This window comes from Myxine glutinosa, chromosome 11, assembly GCF_964187855.1.
Source record: "Myxine glutinosa chromosome 11, kmMyxGlut1.1, whole genome shotgun sequence".
In the NCBI taxonomy this organism is placed as follows: Eukaryota; Metazoa; Chordata; class Myxini; order Myxiniformes; family Myxinidae; genus Myxine; species Myxine glutinosa.
The window spans coordinates 102,955,125-102,971,896 of record NC_136271.1 but is presented as its reverse complement, the minus strand read 5'-3'; the positions used below and the strand labels follow the sequence as shown (position 1 = coordinate 102,971,896).

At 43.0% G+C, this 16,772-nt stretch overlaps 1 protein-coding gene across 1 annotated transcript in view; it reads left to right on the top strand.

Moving 5' to 3' along the window:
* The window catches only part of LOC137436297 (voltage-dependent calcium channel subunit alpha-2/delta-2-like), a 208,918-nt gene that overhangs the window by 43,189 nt on the left and 148,957 nt on the right, over positions 1-16,772 (top strand). Inside the window, exon 6 of the mRNA XM_078786300.1 lies at positions 13,638-13,745. Within this exon, the coding sequence (XP_078642426.1) occupies positions 13,638-13,745 (108 nt within the window). The remainder of the gene's footprint in view (positions 1-13,637; positions 13,746-16,772) is intronic.

The following is a 16,772-nucleotide window of genomic DNA, read 5'->3' as shown; positions in this document are numbered from 1 at the left end:
AATGGTTCGGTGGATGTGTGGAGTATCGTTGAGAGAGAGGAAGACAAATGATGAATTGCGAAAGATGATGGGAATAGAGCCTGTGATGGATGCTGTGAAGAGAAACAGGTTGAGATGGTTTGGTCATGTTTTGAGAAAGGATGAAAGTGACTGGTTGAAAAGAGTGATGGGAATGAATGTAGAAGGAAGTAGAGGACGGGGAAGACTTGGCTAAAGATGGTCGAAGAAGAAATGCGGGCAAGGGGGTTAACAAGGGGAGATGCAGAAAATAGGGCAAAATGGAGAACATTGTCATGGGGACCGCACGGCTAACCCCCGCTCTTGCAGGGAAAATGGCCTTAAAATGCTTGTTGTTGTTGTTCACACATTTTTTTCCTCAAGTTTTTTTGATTGGTCACATGGTCTGGCAATGAAAAATAAAACAAAATTGATGTCATCAGTCACGTGAGGAGGCGGGTATATTGGATTTCATACAACAACACAACAACAACATGCATTTTAAGGCCATGTTCCCTGCTAGAGCGGGGGTTAGCCTTGCGGTCCCCATGACAATCTTCTCCATTTTGCCCTATTTTCTGCATCTCTCCTTGTTAACCCCCTTGCCCGCATTTCTTCTTCCACCATCTTTAGCCAAGTCTTTCTCGGTCTTCCCCGTCTTCTACTTCCTTCTACATTCATTTCCATCACTCTTCTCAACCAGTCACTTTCATCCTTCCTCAACACATGACCAAACCATCTCAACCTGTTCCTCTTCACAGCATCAATCACAGGCTCTATTCCCATCATCTTTCGCAATTCATCATTTGTCTTCCTCTCTCTCAACGATACTCCACACATCCATCGAACCATTCGCATTTCCACCCTTTCCAGCCTTCGTTGCTGCTCTACGTTCATTACCCATGTCTCGCTCCCATAAATCATAACACTTCTCACACATGCAGCATACACCTTTCCCTTCAGCTTCAGCGACACTCTCCTCCTCATCAGCACGCCACTCAGTTCCCGAAACTTCTTCCATGCACATCTCACTCGAGCAACCGTTGCCGAGTCTGATCCACCTTCTCCATTCAGCATGTCTCCGAGGTAGCAAAATGTTTTCACACCTTCCAGCTTCACGCCGTCTCCAAGATCCAACTCAACATTTCCTCCATCTGCAGCTCCCTCTGTGCACACCTTACATTTGAATGTAGCTGCCACACTGGTTAATGACCCTCTCAGACCACTACATTTTTGATGAACCCACTCAGCACACATTGTACATTGAATGGAGTTCACTCCGACACCCTTCCTGCACACAGCACACGGCCACTTCCCAGTTCTTTCCACCTCACCACATGCTTTACCACTTGCCATCACCTTTGTCTTTCCGATATTCACCTTCAGACCTTTTGTCTCCATACATTCCTTCCACTTGTTCATCTTTTCCTTCAGTCCATCCATACTTTCCGCAATCAACACCAGATCATCTGCATACAACAACTCCCACGGTAAACCCTCCTTTACGGTCTGAGCCAGCACCTCCATCACAGCTACAAATAGTAGTGGACTTAGTACCGACCCCTGATGCACTCCCACCTTCACCTCAAACTCACCACTGTTCCCGTCCTTCGTCCTTACAGCTGTGCGTGCTCTTTTGTACATTGCCATCACTACTCTGATCAACCATTCCTCCACTCCTAACTTCCTCAATGCCCATGTCAATACTTTGCGTGGAACCCTGTCGAATGCTTTCTCCAGATCAACAAACCCAAAAAACAACTTCTTCCTCTTATCCATGTACTTCTCCTGCAACTGCCTCACAATGAAAAGCGCATCTGTCGTTCCTCTTCCTGGCATAAATCCAAACTGCATTTCGTCGATCTTCACTTTCTTCCTTATCCTCCTCTCCAACATCCTTTCCAATACCTTCATTCCATGCTCCAATAACTTTATCGCTCGGTATGAGCCACACTCCAGAGGGTCACCTTTCCCCTTGTATAGAGGGACGAGGGTACTCAGTTCCCAAGCCACTGGAATGCGGCCTTCTTTCACCACCAGATTACAGATCTCTGTCATTCTCTTCACGCCCCAACTTCCTGCTGCCTTCAACATATCTCCCACAACTCCCGTCGGCCCTCCCGCTTTTCCACTCTTCATTGCTTTTATCGCTTCCTCAACTTCCTTCTCAGTTATCCTCTCTGCCGGTCCTAAAACTGGGTTACTCTCTATGTTGCCATCCCATTCATTCTCTGTATTCAACAGCATTTCCATATATCTTTTCCATCTTCCTTTAATTCCATCTGGGTCGACAACGATTTGTCCCACTTCATCCTTCAAGCAACTCACCCCCATCACATCACACCTCTCTTTCGCTATGTGCTTTGCAATCCTGAATACTGCTTTCTGACCCTCTTCCGAATCCATGCGTTCTCCGAACATTTTCCTACATGCCTCCTGCGCCTTTGCTACCTCTTTCTTTGCAGCCTTCCTGGCTGCCTTATAACTTTCATGCTCTGCTGTTTCTGCTCCCGTACCCTTCGCCTTCTGCCACTCTTTGAACTTCTTCCTCTTCTCGTCAATCCTCTTTCCAACCTCAACATCCCACCACCATGTTTCCGAGTGCCTCGGTGGTCCTTTTGTCCATCCACATACCTCACCAACGGCTCCCAACAGACTAGCTTTCATTGACATCCAACCACTTTCAAGCTCAACCACATCATCCTCTACCCTACTCAACCTCTCTTTTAATGCCTCCCTTACTGTCACCTCTTTCAACCTCCACACCTTCATTCTCGGTTGGTACTTCACCCGCCGAGCTCTCCTCGCACCTTTCACCCTTATTTCGCAGACAACCAAGTGGTGCTGTGAAACAGCCTCCTCCCCCGGGATCACCTTTGTGTCCCGGAGGTGCCCCCTATCTCGCCGATGCACCATCAGGTAGTCAACGGTTGTCGTCGACCCACCTGACGTGTATGTAACAAGCTTATTGTCCTCTTTCTGGAACTGAGTATTACAAATCAACAAATCAGCTCCATCAGCAAACTCCAAAATCCTTTCACCTTCTCCATTTCTCACACCATATCCGTAACCCCCATGAACTCCCTCAAAACCATCCATACGCCTTCCCACATGTCCATTCAGGTCTCCTCCCACCACAACCACTTCCTCATCTTTCACGTTTTCCATCAGCTTCTCTATCGCACACCAGAACTTGTCCTTCTCTTCATCGCTTCGACCAACCTGCGGAGCATATCCCGAGATGACGTTCACCAAGAGCTTTCCAATCATCATTTTCACCATCATCAACCTATCACTCACTCTAGTCACACTCACCACACTGTCTACAAACTCCTCAGAAAACAGGACACCAACACCATTCACGCCCTCCGGGCACCCTTGCCACACAAACTTGTATTTCTGTCCCTGCCTACCCTTCACCATTCTCACACCACTTCCCTTCCATCTCGTCTCTTGCACACAACATATGTCCACTCTTCTTCTGACCAATACTTCCACCACTTCTCCTGATCTCCCTGTCATTGTCCCCACATTCCATGTCCCAAACCTCAGAAACCGATCTCCACTTCGGGCTGCACCCTGCCCATATGTACTTGTGATTGTCATGGTTCTCTTTTTGAGGCAATGTTTTTTTTTATGGCCGGATGCCCTTCCTGACGCCAACCCTCTTAGTCGTCTCTTACGACACGCACGGATACGGTGTACCTATTCTGACCAGGGTACACACTGGGAAACGTTTAAAACATGTAAATTCTGGGGGGGGCGTCAGCATCACGGCTGCGGTTTAAACATATTCCAACAATATCCAAACAGAATGATGAAAAACAATCCGGGAAAAGTCTCCAAGCGAGAACGTGGATTTGAGAAAGAAGGAGCAGAGGCGGAAGAAAACGAGATGCAGGGGGCGGGGCACAAGCCGAGACGAGGAGGAGAGCGAACAAGCACGTGTCCGGGAGGAGAGAAAGAATCAATATAGAATTCTTTGTCTAAGGAGGTGAGGTGAGGGGGAGAAAACAAAATAAAAGAAACAAGCAATACAGCGAAGGAAATAACCCAAACCGACAAAACACCGACGGGGGGGAGGGAAGCCCCAAGTCACCAGGCCGCGCACGAGGTACGACTCAGAAAACGACTAACTACACACAAGTTTGCACGAACCACAAACCAACACCAACTAGAAACACAACAACACGTACACAGCAAAATAACCAGTGGAAACCCGACAAAGACAAGAATGGGAAAACACTCAAACTTCGATGCCGTGGAGAGCTCGAAGCACACCTCACTCGCCCGAGGAACCGGAAGCCGGAAATTTACAATTTCATAGAAAACCTTTAAATGCATCTCCTTAATTTTTCGATTGATTCAGTTCAAACTTTGCATAATCGGGGCCCAGGTTGCCGTCGTCAATGACGTCGTCGTGCACTTGTCCAATCAGAATGTGGCATCTTGATCCCTGCGGGTCATCACTGCTGGCAGTTTTAATATGTATATTGCTATTTGGCGAAGTTCTGCCATTTACAGAATGCGTGTGGGGTTGTTGAATTATACGTTGATCAAAGACAGGTTTTGTTTCATTAATATACGTTTTTAATGACATAAATTGCATTTTAAGTAGTATTTTCTACATATCCATGATTCTGATCTATTTGTAACAAATACTTGGTTTGCCCTAAACTTTAACACATACTGTATGTGGTTTAAATTTGACCTGGGGTAAAGGCATCAGCATATATGTCCTCAAATTTACATACAAAATAAATCGCCTTGTTTAAAATGAAGGAACCACTCATGTCATGTGTGACATATGATGTAAGATAGGTATTTACATTGTATTTATTTATACTGATGTGGAATCTATTTTGTTTATTCACCAATGATAAAATTATCCATTTTGTATCATTCATTGAAAATATCATGACATTTCCCTACTAATTTCCTGAAATTCACAGTAAGGAATTCTAGACATAATTGTGTATCAAATGTCACATTTTATATTGAAGGAGGTGTTTTTAAAATGATAAATAATTGCCATGTGTATATAGTACTATATTTGTATATAGCATTGTGTTTTATAATAAACTGGCATGGATCCGGCTCGCTGCGCTCGCCTCACCACACGTCGCTACATCGGCACAGGCTTGCAGATTTACTCAAGCTCTGTCAAGTTAGATGGTGAGCGTCAGTGAACAGCAATCTTCAAGTCTTTCCACAGATTCTCAATGGGATTCAAGTCTGACGTTTGGCTGGGCCTCTCAAGGACTTTTACGTTCTTGTTCTGAAGCCATTCCAGTGTTGCTTTGGCCATATGATTGGAGTCATTGTCCTGTGGGAATGTAAATCTTTGCCACAGTCTAAGGTATTTTGCACTCTGAAGCAGGTTCTCCTCAAGTATTTACCTGTATTTACCTTTTAATTGTTCCCTCTTTCCTTACAAGTCTCACAGTTCCTGATGCTGAAAAGCATCCCCATAGCATGATGCTGCCACCGCCATGCTTCACGGTAGGGATGGTGTTAGATTGGTGATGAGCTGTGCTCGGTTTCTGGCAGACGTAGCACTTTGAATTCAGGCCGAAGAGTTCAACTTTCATCTCATCAGACCACAGCTTCATGCTTTTAGAGTCCTTTACGTGCCTTTTTGAAAACTCCAGTCATGCTGTCAATTTGCCTGTTTCTGAGGAGTGGCTTCTGTCTGGTCACTCTCCCATAAAGCCGAGATTTGTGAAGTGCTGCAGAGATTGTTGTCCTGTCAGATTTTCCCATCGCAGCCAATGAACTCTGTCGTTCTATCAGAGTGGTCATTGGGTTCTTGGTCACTTCCCTGATCAAATTACCTCTTGTTCGGTTGCTCAGTTTCGTTGGACGGCCAGCTCTAGGAAGAGTCTCGGTAGTTTCCATTTCCTAATGATGGAGCTCACTGTGCTCGTGGGAACTTTCAACACGAGAAATTGTTTCATACCCTTCCCCAGACCTATGCCTCCTCACAATTCTATCTCGGAGTTCTCTGGACAGTTCCATGGACTCCATGGTAGAGTTTCTGCTCTGACATGCTCTGTCAACTGACTTGTATAGACTGTGGGACTTGTAAATAGAAAGGTGTATTTCTTTTGAAGTCATGTCAAGTCATTTGAATTGGCCACAGGTGGACACCAAACAAGTTGTAGAGACATCTCAAGGATGATCAAAGGAAATTGGATGCACCTGAGCTAAACTGTCATGATGCAGCTGGGCAGTGTCATCACAAAGGAGTTGAATACTCTCTCCATCCCCCTCTCTCCATCCCCCTCTCTCCATCCCCCTCTCTCCATCCCCCTCTCTCCATCCAAAACCTTGATCTTTTCTACCCCTGTTAATACACCCCAGATCCACTTTTCTGAAATACCGACTTCTTTCCTGGAAGTCCTAGCAGAGTCCATGTGTTTTTTTTTACCTCTCCCACCTCCTACCCCCCTTCCCACGCCTCCTCTCCCCAAGCCCTCTCCCTCCGACAGATCTTCCGATGTCCCTGCTCTCAAATGTTGTACTTGTGTGCTTCCCCCTCTCCCCATCTTGTGTCCTGCTCCCTTTATTTCGTCGTATGTGCCCATTTGTTTTTTTTGTCATTAATGTTAGCTCTTACACGAGCCTCGATGTTGTATACTAAAAAAAAAAAAAAAAGTCAAGGGGTGTGAATACTTTCTGAAAGCACTGTATATTCATTTATAAATATATTTTGAATAAATACCGCTTTGGTTTTCAACTAAACATAAACGGTGATGAAATGGCATTGCTTGTGTGAATTCCCTGTTTTAAAGTTGGACAGCATTTCTCAGAAATACTACAGAGTTCAAGCCTCGTAAGTGTATAATTCCACAATTGTGTTGATTTTATCACAATGATGAAATGGAGATGTTCACCTGGGATGTAGGTTTAGCTCACATTAGGATTGGTCGTGCCCCTCAGGATGAAGTTGTGTTGAATGTGATGGGGTGTTTGGTGACTACAATACTTTTTGATGGTTCACGCAATAATTTGGAGAACTGGTGCTCATCATCTAACCCACTCCATTTAATCTCCATCAAAGTCGTGACTTAAGATGCCCAGGAATTTATGATGAAATATCTCTTCCATCTTTGTGCTGCAGTGGTCACTTTCTTCATGTTGATAGTAGCAGAGATAATTGTCACATGACCTTTATCTATTACTACAAGTGTGATGCATTACCAAACTTTCTTACAAGAATCGACCTGATTCTCCTTGGTCTACAAATGAACATTCTTAAATGTAACTTCTCCGACATACATATACCCTTTTTGTATATATGAATATGCCAAAACCTTTGGGATAGCTACGAAATATGTAAGGTTATCATTCCCAAATTGTGTATTTTATGCCTTGTTGGGTGGTTTTATGCCTTTAATCTACTGGTGAGATACCCGTGCTATGCACGGGTGGGAGGCCAGAAGCAAACAGACAATGCAGATACGGTGAATGCTAAAGCATGAAACCAATCAATTCCACATTCCTGTAGCACCTTCAGTCACACATCAGACATGGACAGCAAGTTCGTGAAGGACTTCCATGAAAAACGTACCCGTTCGCAAACAAACGGGTACGTTCACGTATAGAAACATCGATCTGGGTCCGTGGCGAATCTGCATATGGCGATCCGCGAAGTTCACGTTCAGAAAGTAGAAACCATCACGAAATGTCGCCAATCACTTGAACTCGATATCTCTTTTTTCATTCCAAACAACATCACTCCAATCACAAATTAATCACAAAATAAACTTTTAACAACATTGTTAATGTTTCCTTCATTGTAAAAACTACCAAGTCAACAGTTAAAAGGATATTGAGCCGATAGGTGTTACGGCCTCGGCAAGATCGATGGAGACAGCGATCTGTTGGCTTATACACTGCCCAAATAGCTATGTGGAATTCTCTCATGTAGAGATTAAACCCACGTCGTTTGAACTTTGGCAGAGGTCATTATTTACTTTTAATGATGTTTATATACGTTTATATACGATGTTTATATCAAAAAGAAGATAATTGGTTTTGGGTCGTCCTTTCCGCATATCTCGTGGGATTGTGAGTTGGAGAGACGACCGTGATGGCGGGGAGGGGGTTGGCATTCTCTCAAGCAGGGATTCAACCCATGTCCTTATAAAAGGTCTTTGTCCGAGGTCATCGAGTCCGATCGGTGCAGCCGATCGGTGCAGCTGTACAGCAATCGGTGCAGCCGTTTGTGCGGCACCCGGGGAAATAACGTTATGCGGGAATCCAAACCTGAAAATGCTGGAGGCCAATGCTGAAATTGGAAAAACAATATAGCCTATTTTACTCCAGGAGATCCCAGGATTACCCACCCAAAATATTGTTGCGATCGGTTCAGCCGTTTTTGCGGTACCTTCGAACGAACGGACGGACGGACGGGCGGACAGACAGACGGACGGACATTTGGTGAAATATAGTAAGATACTTGTAAATATTATGCTGTACAAACCAAAAACATTCCACTTTTTCAGCAAGATTAGATTGACAGGAAAGAGAGCGAGAGGAAATACTAAAATCAGTAAATAAGAGGGTTTGGTTAGGAAGAGGTAATAAAGACTGTGGGTCAGAACCAGGGATGCCAAGAGATGGTGGTGCACTCCCTCCTTGATGCCCAGGGCAGAAGATTGAGACTGAACAGTCGCTGGAAGGTAGTTCCATAGACAGGAGAAGCAAGGAATGAAAGAGCTGAGGTGTGCATTCAGTCTGGATTTTGAACGTTTAGCTAGGAAGTGGTACAGGAAGGTCACATGCATTCTGAATTTGTTGGGGAGGGTCAGAGTACAGAGAGAGTGGAGGGAGCAATGTTGGAGAATCGATGTTAAAAACAGAAAGAATGTTAGAGGCTTAAGCCTCATCACAGCAGTTTCCAATAATTTTGAGAGCTTGTTTCCACAGAACCAAGGAGAGAGACGGATGTTATGATGGAGTACCAGCCCATAATTGAGAACAGTACTCCAATAAGCTATGAAGAAAGGCCTTGAAGACTGAGAGTAGCTCTGATCATCCAGTGGGTGACCAAGGAAATTGATACGTGGGTTTGTTTGATGATCATTTTGAAATGATAGGTTGAGACTGTGGGATTTCCGGGATTGAAGGACATGCTCCATTTATCAGACCACAGTCTGATCATTTCCAGATCAGCACAGAGATGCAGGTGCTGTCTGCCTAGCAGTGGGATGGGGGTGATACAGAACGACACAATGTGCAGTCATCTGCCAAAAGGAAGAGGGTTTTTTTCAGATCATTGGCAAGGTCAAATAGATGAGAAACAAGACTGGGCCCAAAACATTGCCTTGGGGAACTTGGAATTGCCTACTGCCTCCATTGGGAGAGGGGATTAGAGGGTTCCATTGATGGCAACAAGTTGACTGTGTGAGTAGGGGAAGTCAGAAATCCAGGAATGAAGGCGGCCTTCTATGCCATCGGCAGAGAACTTGGCAAGTATTTCTGATGAAATTTATCAATATTGTCAGGCCGATACGTCTGACTAACATCGCCTCTCGCGCCAGGAGATTTTTTCCAATTCCAACTACCACTGCAACTCCAACTGATGTGCTCTGCACGATCAAGGCCCTCATAAACGTTGGGACCACCTTCAAGCATGCCGAGTCTCTATCATTGATCAGCCACGGCTGTGGGTGTACGATCTTCCGGGCTGTCCTGCTCTAAGGGGTAGCCCAATAAAAAGTCTTACACCCCATTTCCAAGCCTCCACAGCCGACCTCACCACCATGGCCTGCAATGTGCCAGCCAAACAGTATGTTCTATTTCCTCTTAGAGATGAATGCACTTTCTCATGTGCCTTTATGCCCAAGTCCTCACCTGGCCTCAGCCAAAACAGGAAGTTTTACACAACAAAACTTACTCGACACAGTGTTATAATTAACACCCACTGCTCCCTCGGTGCATGTTCACCAAGAAAACTTACTCTGGCAAATTTCCCTGATACAGGAGTAATTTAAGCTACACGGTCACATGTTCCATGCTATTCTTACCATAATCTAGCAATGGACCCCCCACATCCTTCCACATCTTACTATAATTCACCAAATGTCTGTCCGTCTGTCTGTCCGTTCGAAGGTACCGCAAAAACGGCTGAACCGATCGCAATAAAATTTTGGGTGGGTAATCCTGGGACCCCCTGGAGTAAAATAGGCTACATTTTTTTCCCCAATTTTTCCAATTTTCCAGTTTTTCCAAACACGATGGAATAATATTTACCGATATGAACAGTGAAGTGGCTTTTATTGAAATTCTACAAATACTGTTTAGATTTTGATGATTTGTGTGTGATATGATTTAACGGATGTTTATATAAATCGTTTAAAATAAAAAAAGCCTTCAATGTCTGATATTTTGCCTTTTCATTTGGGCCTCACAATTGAAGCCCCGCCCATAGGGCGGGTACCGTTGCTCGTAATATTAATCTCACATTGGTTCAATACCTCTTCTTCTTCCTTAACGGCCACTATTAACCCACCTTTTCTTGTGGGGCCGGCCAGGGGAAGCTTTGTCCGAGTCTTCACAAAGCAACTGGCCAGGCCTGATGCTTGACTAGTTATGGCAGCAATTTGGAATTTGGCCAATTTGGAGTTTGGCCAGGGTGCCGGCGATAGCTCTCCTATTCTTCATTAAGGACACCAACCTATCTCTAAACATCCACCAACGAATGCATGCAGACGTGATGCCCGTTTAACCCTGAGGCCCTGCGCACACTGATGAATCGCCTTTCCTGTGAAATCCAGGGGCTGGCGGTTTATAACTGTGTCGGGAATCAAACGCATGCTGGACAGCTTAGCAACAAGTGTGTGTACCTCTAGGCCATCTTGCCAGCCCAAATCCTTTCAATACTGATGTCGGGAAAATGCTGCTGTTTTTTCACTTTCCCCTCTACATTTATGTTATGGCTGTTGAAGATCCTGAACCAAACAACGAATAGTGTGCTATAACGTTACTTTTGGCAAATTCCTGTTTCTCGAATCTCTATTCGAAAAGCAGTGGCAACCCAGTCATTGGATTTCATGCCAAGAATCTACACTCCATTCGGATCGATATATGGCTGATGTTATGCTGATTAAGAATTTTCTCTTTCCTCTACTGTATAAATAACATCATATGGCAGAGGCAAGATTGCATGTGTCTGTATTTCCTTGTGCAGTGCACATTGTTGTTTGTTTTGGTTCAATAAGAAATGCAAGTACTGGTTTGTACCTTAAATAAGTTGAAAAATTAAGGATATTGCTCACAGTTTGGCTTTGTATCATGCACGTATTGTCGTAGCTCATGTCATATATTACATGTACAGTTTACACAACTCACATGTATACACACAAATTTAATGTACCATTTCTATATGAACATTGTAATGAATAGCTGCGTAACTGAGTATGCGTTCCATAAAACTTTTTTCTTTGTATACAAGATCAAGGCTCGTGTAAGAGCTAACATTGATCACAAAAAGACAAACTGACACATAAAACATAAAACATGATAAAGGGAGCGGGAGAACAAGATGGAGAGCAGAGACATCGGGAGATCTGTGGGAGGGAGAGGGCTTGGGGGGCGGAGGCATGGGAAGGGTGGGGGGGGGGGGGGGGAGTTGGGAGAGGTAAAAAAATACACATGGACACTGCAAGGACTTCCAGGAAATAATTTGGTATTTCAAAAAAAGTGGATCTGGGGTGAATTAACAGGGGTAGAAAAGATCAAGGTTTTGGATGGGGGAAGATAAGAGATGGTGGTGAACAGCTGTTTTAAAGACCTGGAGGGTTGAATGGGATTGAAGAGAGCGAGGGAGTTTGTTCCAGAGGCGGGAGAAAAGAGGAATGAAAGAGTGAAGGTGAGCAGAGAGTCTTGATTTTGGCAGTTTAACCAGAAGAGGGTTACTGGCAGATCTTGTGCGACCTGTAGGAATATTTGGGAGACAGAGCCCAGAGAGAGCTGGGGGAGCTAGGCCGGAGAGGAGTCGGTAGAAGACAGAAAGACCACCAACCTGCCTGCGGTGAGTGAGTGAAAGGCCCTCGGAGTTAGCTTCTTTGCGAGAGATTCAATGATTCTGAAATTCGGATCGGAGTCCGGAGATCGGAGATTATGAAAATCGGAACTTAAAAACCAATCAAACAAAAACAAAACATAATTGAGCCTTGTGAAGCACAGAACTGCTGCATTATATTAACTACAGATGTTTGAGGGTAGAGGTGTCGTAGCAGCTGAAACCTGTTCCTCGTAACGACTCATTCTTTGTTCTTTGCTTATTCTGGTTCCTTCTGATGACTCTGATGCAGTATTTGGTCCTTTATCACCTCCACCACCGAAGGTGGATGGAGGTTATGTTTTCACCACCGTTTATCTGTCTGTTTGTCTGTCTGTGAGCAGGAGATCTCAGAAAGTTAGGATGGATTCAGACAAAATTTGGTGGACAGGTTGGGTGTGTGACATAAACGAACTGGTTAGATTTTGCTGACGATTCGGATCCAGATACAAGAATATTTAAAGTGATTCTTAACAATTAAGAAATAGGGCCAACTATAGCACAGCATGCAGCACAATATCTCAAAACGTTGTGGACAGGTTATGACAAAACTTGGTGGATGAGTTGGGTCGGTGACAAGAACAAGCCGATTAGATTTTGGTTATGGTCCAGACACAGATCTGGCCTATCAATTCTTTAGGATACAAAACATAAACAATTTTGATTAAGGTACGGATGCAGATCTGGCCTTTCAGTGGGGTACAAAACATAAACTGTTCAGCCTGGCTGAGGTATGAGCTCTAACGAGTGCTGTTCTATGAGTAGCTTGATTTTGTTTATTCCATATCCTGATGCTGTGTCATCCTAGTCGTGAGCGGACTGTGCTTCCCCGCTAATGGACCAATGGCAGGTAGCTTGTACCTGTTGCTGTGTTTGAGCCTTCAGAATAACTGCTGAAATTGATCTATCTGGGTTCTTTTTGACATCTCTCGACTTCTCTTTATTCATTCTAATTCTTGCTTTGTTCTGAGCCTGGTGTTGGCTTAGCGGTTATGGCGCCGGCTTGGGATCCTAGGATCCTAGGAGAATATGGATCCTTGGGATCCATATTCAAATCCCAGTCGACCGCTGAATTAACACCAGGGGGGTTGACTCAGCCTGTCATCCTTCTGAGGTCGGCAAATTGAGTACCAGCTCACTGGTAATTCCCTGTGTGTCGCAAGAGGCGACTAACAGCGTTGGCGGCAGGAAAGGCATCCGGCCGTAAAACATTGCTTCAAAAAGGGGACCACGGTGCCCAAAAAAGGCCAACACCTGCTCTGCGGGGAAAAATGGCCTCTAAAGGTGGTTCTTCTCTAGCTTTTTTCTCTCTTTTTGTTCATTTTCCTCTCTTGTGGCCTTCTTTTACTCATAATTTCTCTCTTTATTTATCTATCTGTCTAGGGAATTCTTGTGAAACAAACAAAGTGAGAGGCTCACATTGCTGTGACTGGATGGATTTGAGGGTAGAGGATGAGCATCTGAATCCTATCCGAGTTCCAGTTGGTGACTTTATCCTTGTTTATTTGGGTTCCTTCTGATAAACCTAATGTGGTATTTTGGTCTTTCCTTTGATTACCGATGTGTACAGACGAGTTACAGCCGAGCCGAATGCAACAAGATGATTATGCTGTTCACGGATGGTGGTGAGGACCAGGCCGAGGAGGTCTTCAGGAGATACAACTCACCCAACAAAACGGTGCGAGGATGTGTGGTCCATGTCATCATAAACATTCATTATTTTGTTTTTAACTCTAACTTATTCATGACAGGCATGTAGTTTACTCCATGTCATCAAAACGATGAGATACAAGATATTGTATCTCCAAATGAAAGGCTACATCCATTTCATTACGATGTGAGGGACTTCATTCACATCTAAGTGAGACTTGTTAGTCATAACTGTATATTTCAGCTTCAGGAGAAACTCCTTTCCTTGTTGTACAACTCCTCATGGTTTCTGATAATTTAGCAGGACACCTTTTTCGGCTTGTTTTTATTTATTTAAGATCACAACATTGTTGGGGTCATGGCGGTCAAGTTGGTGGGGCTTTTGGTGCATGGCATCACTGCAACCGATGCTCAATGTGTATGCCACAGGAGCACAGTCAATGGGGAAGTGGCAGTGACTCAAAGCCTTTAAAAGCCTGCTGTGGGCAGTCGATTAAAGTCTGCAGACAGCAGGCGGCAGTAAAGTGAGACAGTCAACACAAGCCAGTCAAGGTGTCAGTCATAGTCGTGAGTGAGTCGGAGAGGGCAGCAGTTCAAATCAATGTCACAGTCAAGGCTGGAGTTGATGATCTGCCAGTGGACATGCAGGCCGAGCCTCGAACTGCAGCGATCAGGAGGCCCTGTCAGTCACCAAATAAGCTCACCCCAGTCTGACCAACTTGCTTAACGCTGCGCCATCCCGGTGCCTAAAAAGAGGGGAGGCCACCCGCCTCTGTCCCCCATATTATTTTTTCTCTCTCCTCTCATCCTGTAATCTCTGTGTGAGTGTGCATCTTTAAGGATCAGTTGAGTACGTATTGAGTTCGTAACTGTGTAGATAAGTGGGCCACCCAGTTTCGTCTGTCCTCCATTACGCTCAGTAATGCGGATTGTTTTGCTCTATTGTGTCCCTGTCCTCTTTCTAAATAAAAAAATTTTTCTCTTGTTGCTGTTGTGACGCAATTGTACCTCTACTGTCAGTGAATTATCATTTGGGTATATACAGTAAGTGACGCACAAATTAGATTCAATAACCATAATTTTCCGGTGCTCATGACCTGCGCAGTGCACAACTTCACCTCACACACAGAGCATCCTGCAGAGTTTACCGTGAGTCTGAATCTGGTCTGAGCCCTTTGGGCAAGACTGGACCTCGTTGCAGCATGTAAGATGTTGGTAAGAAACAGTGGGTCATATATACATCAACAGTTTGCCTACCATTTACTGTAAGGAGGTGTCGTGGAGTTTATTCGTCTATTCAGACTTAAAAAAAAAAAATTGCCCATAAGTATAATCCAAATATTTTTATTACCATGCCACCCTGAAATGTTCAAAATTTAATTCATTTCAATGTTTTTATTACCATGCCACCCTGAAATATTCAAAATTGAATTCATTTCAATGTTTTTATTACCATGCCACCCTGAAATATTCAAAATTGCATTTCAATGTTTTTATTACCATGCCACCCTGAAATGTTCAAAATTAAATTCACTTAAATGTTTTTATTACCATGCCACCCTGAAATGTTCAAAATTAAATTCACTTAAATGTTTTTATTACCATGCCACCCTGAGATATTCAAAATTTAATTCATTTCAATGTTTTTATTACCATGCCACCCTGAAATGTTCAAAATTAAATTCACTTAAATGTTTTTATTACCATGCCACCCTGAAATGTTCAAAATTTAATTCATTTCAATGTTTTTATTACCATGCCACCCTGAAATGTTCAAAATTAAATTCACTTAAATGTTTTTATTACCATGCCACCCTGAAATGTTCAAAATTAAATTCATTTCAATGTTTTTATTACCATGCCACCCTGAAATGTTCAAAATTAAATTCACTTAAATGTTTTTATTACCATGCCACCCTGAAATGTTCAAAATTAAATTCATTTCAATGTTTTTATTACCATGCCACCCTGAAATGTTCAAAATTAAATTCACTTAAATGTTTTTATTACCATGCCACCCTGAAATGTTCAAAATTAAATTCATTTCAATGTTTTTATTACCATACCACCCTGAAATGTTCAAAATTAAATTCACTTAAATGTTTTTATTACCATGCCACCCTGAAATATTCAAAATTAAATTCATTTCAATGTTTTTATTACCATGCCACCCTGAAATGTTCAAAATTAAATTCACTTAAATGTTTTTATTACCATGCCACCCTGAAATGTTCAAAATTAAATTCATTTCAATGTTTTTATTGCCATGCCACCCTGAAATGTTCAAAATTAAATTCATTTCAATGTTTTTATTACCATGCCACCCTGAAATGTTCAAAATTAAATTCACTTAAATGTTTTTATTACCGTGCCACCCTGAAATGTTCAAAATTAAATTTATTTCAATGTTTTTATTACCATGCCACCCTGAAATGTTCAAAATTAAATTCACTTAAATGTTTTTATTACCATGCCACCCTGAAATGTTCAAAATTAAATTCACTTAAATGTTTTTGCTATTATATAGATGAAAAAAATCAGTGCATAGTTGTTGTTTTTTAAAATTAACGACATTAATTACCTGATCATAATTAATATTGTCCTCCCACTTCATCTTGGAGTGCTTTAGATATGAAAACCCAATTACATTTAATTTATGCAAGGAGCGATGCAGACAGAAAGAAGGGGCCTCTGGCTCGTCACACCTGTATTGCATTCATTTATATTGTTATGAAAATGAGAATTTCCATATTTTATTGTGATGTTTGATAGATTAGAATGGTTCATGATGCACTTAGCCTCACTTGTTCCCAAATGAATGGAATAGGATATAGTAATTGGACAGTGAGTCGACACGCAGATCAACTTCAATAAAGTCCGCCTGGGCAGACTACATTAATGTTGTGCCTTAATCAATCTTAAAGCATACAGTCACGTGAAAAAGTAAGTACACCCCGTGTAAAGTTTTGACTTTTTCAACATATTTCAACATACAGCTATTTGATCTTCATTTCAACAATATTGACAGATAAAGGTGATATAATATAACAAATAT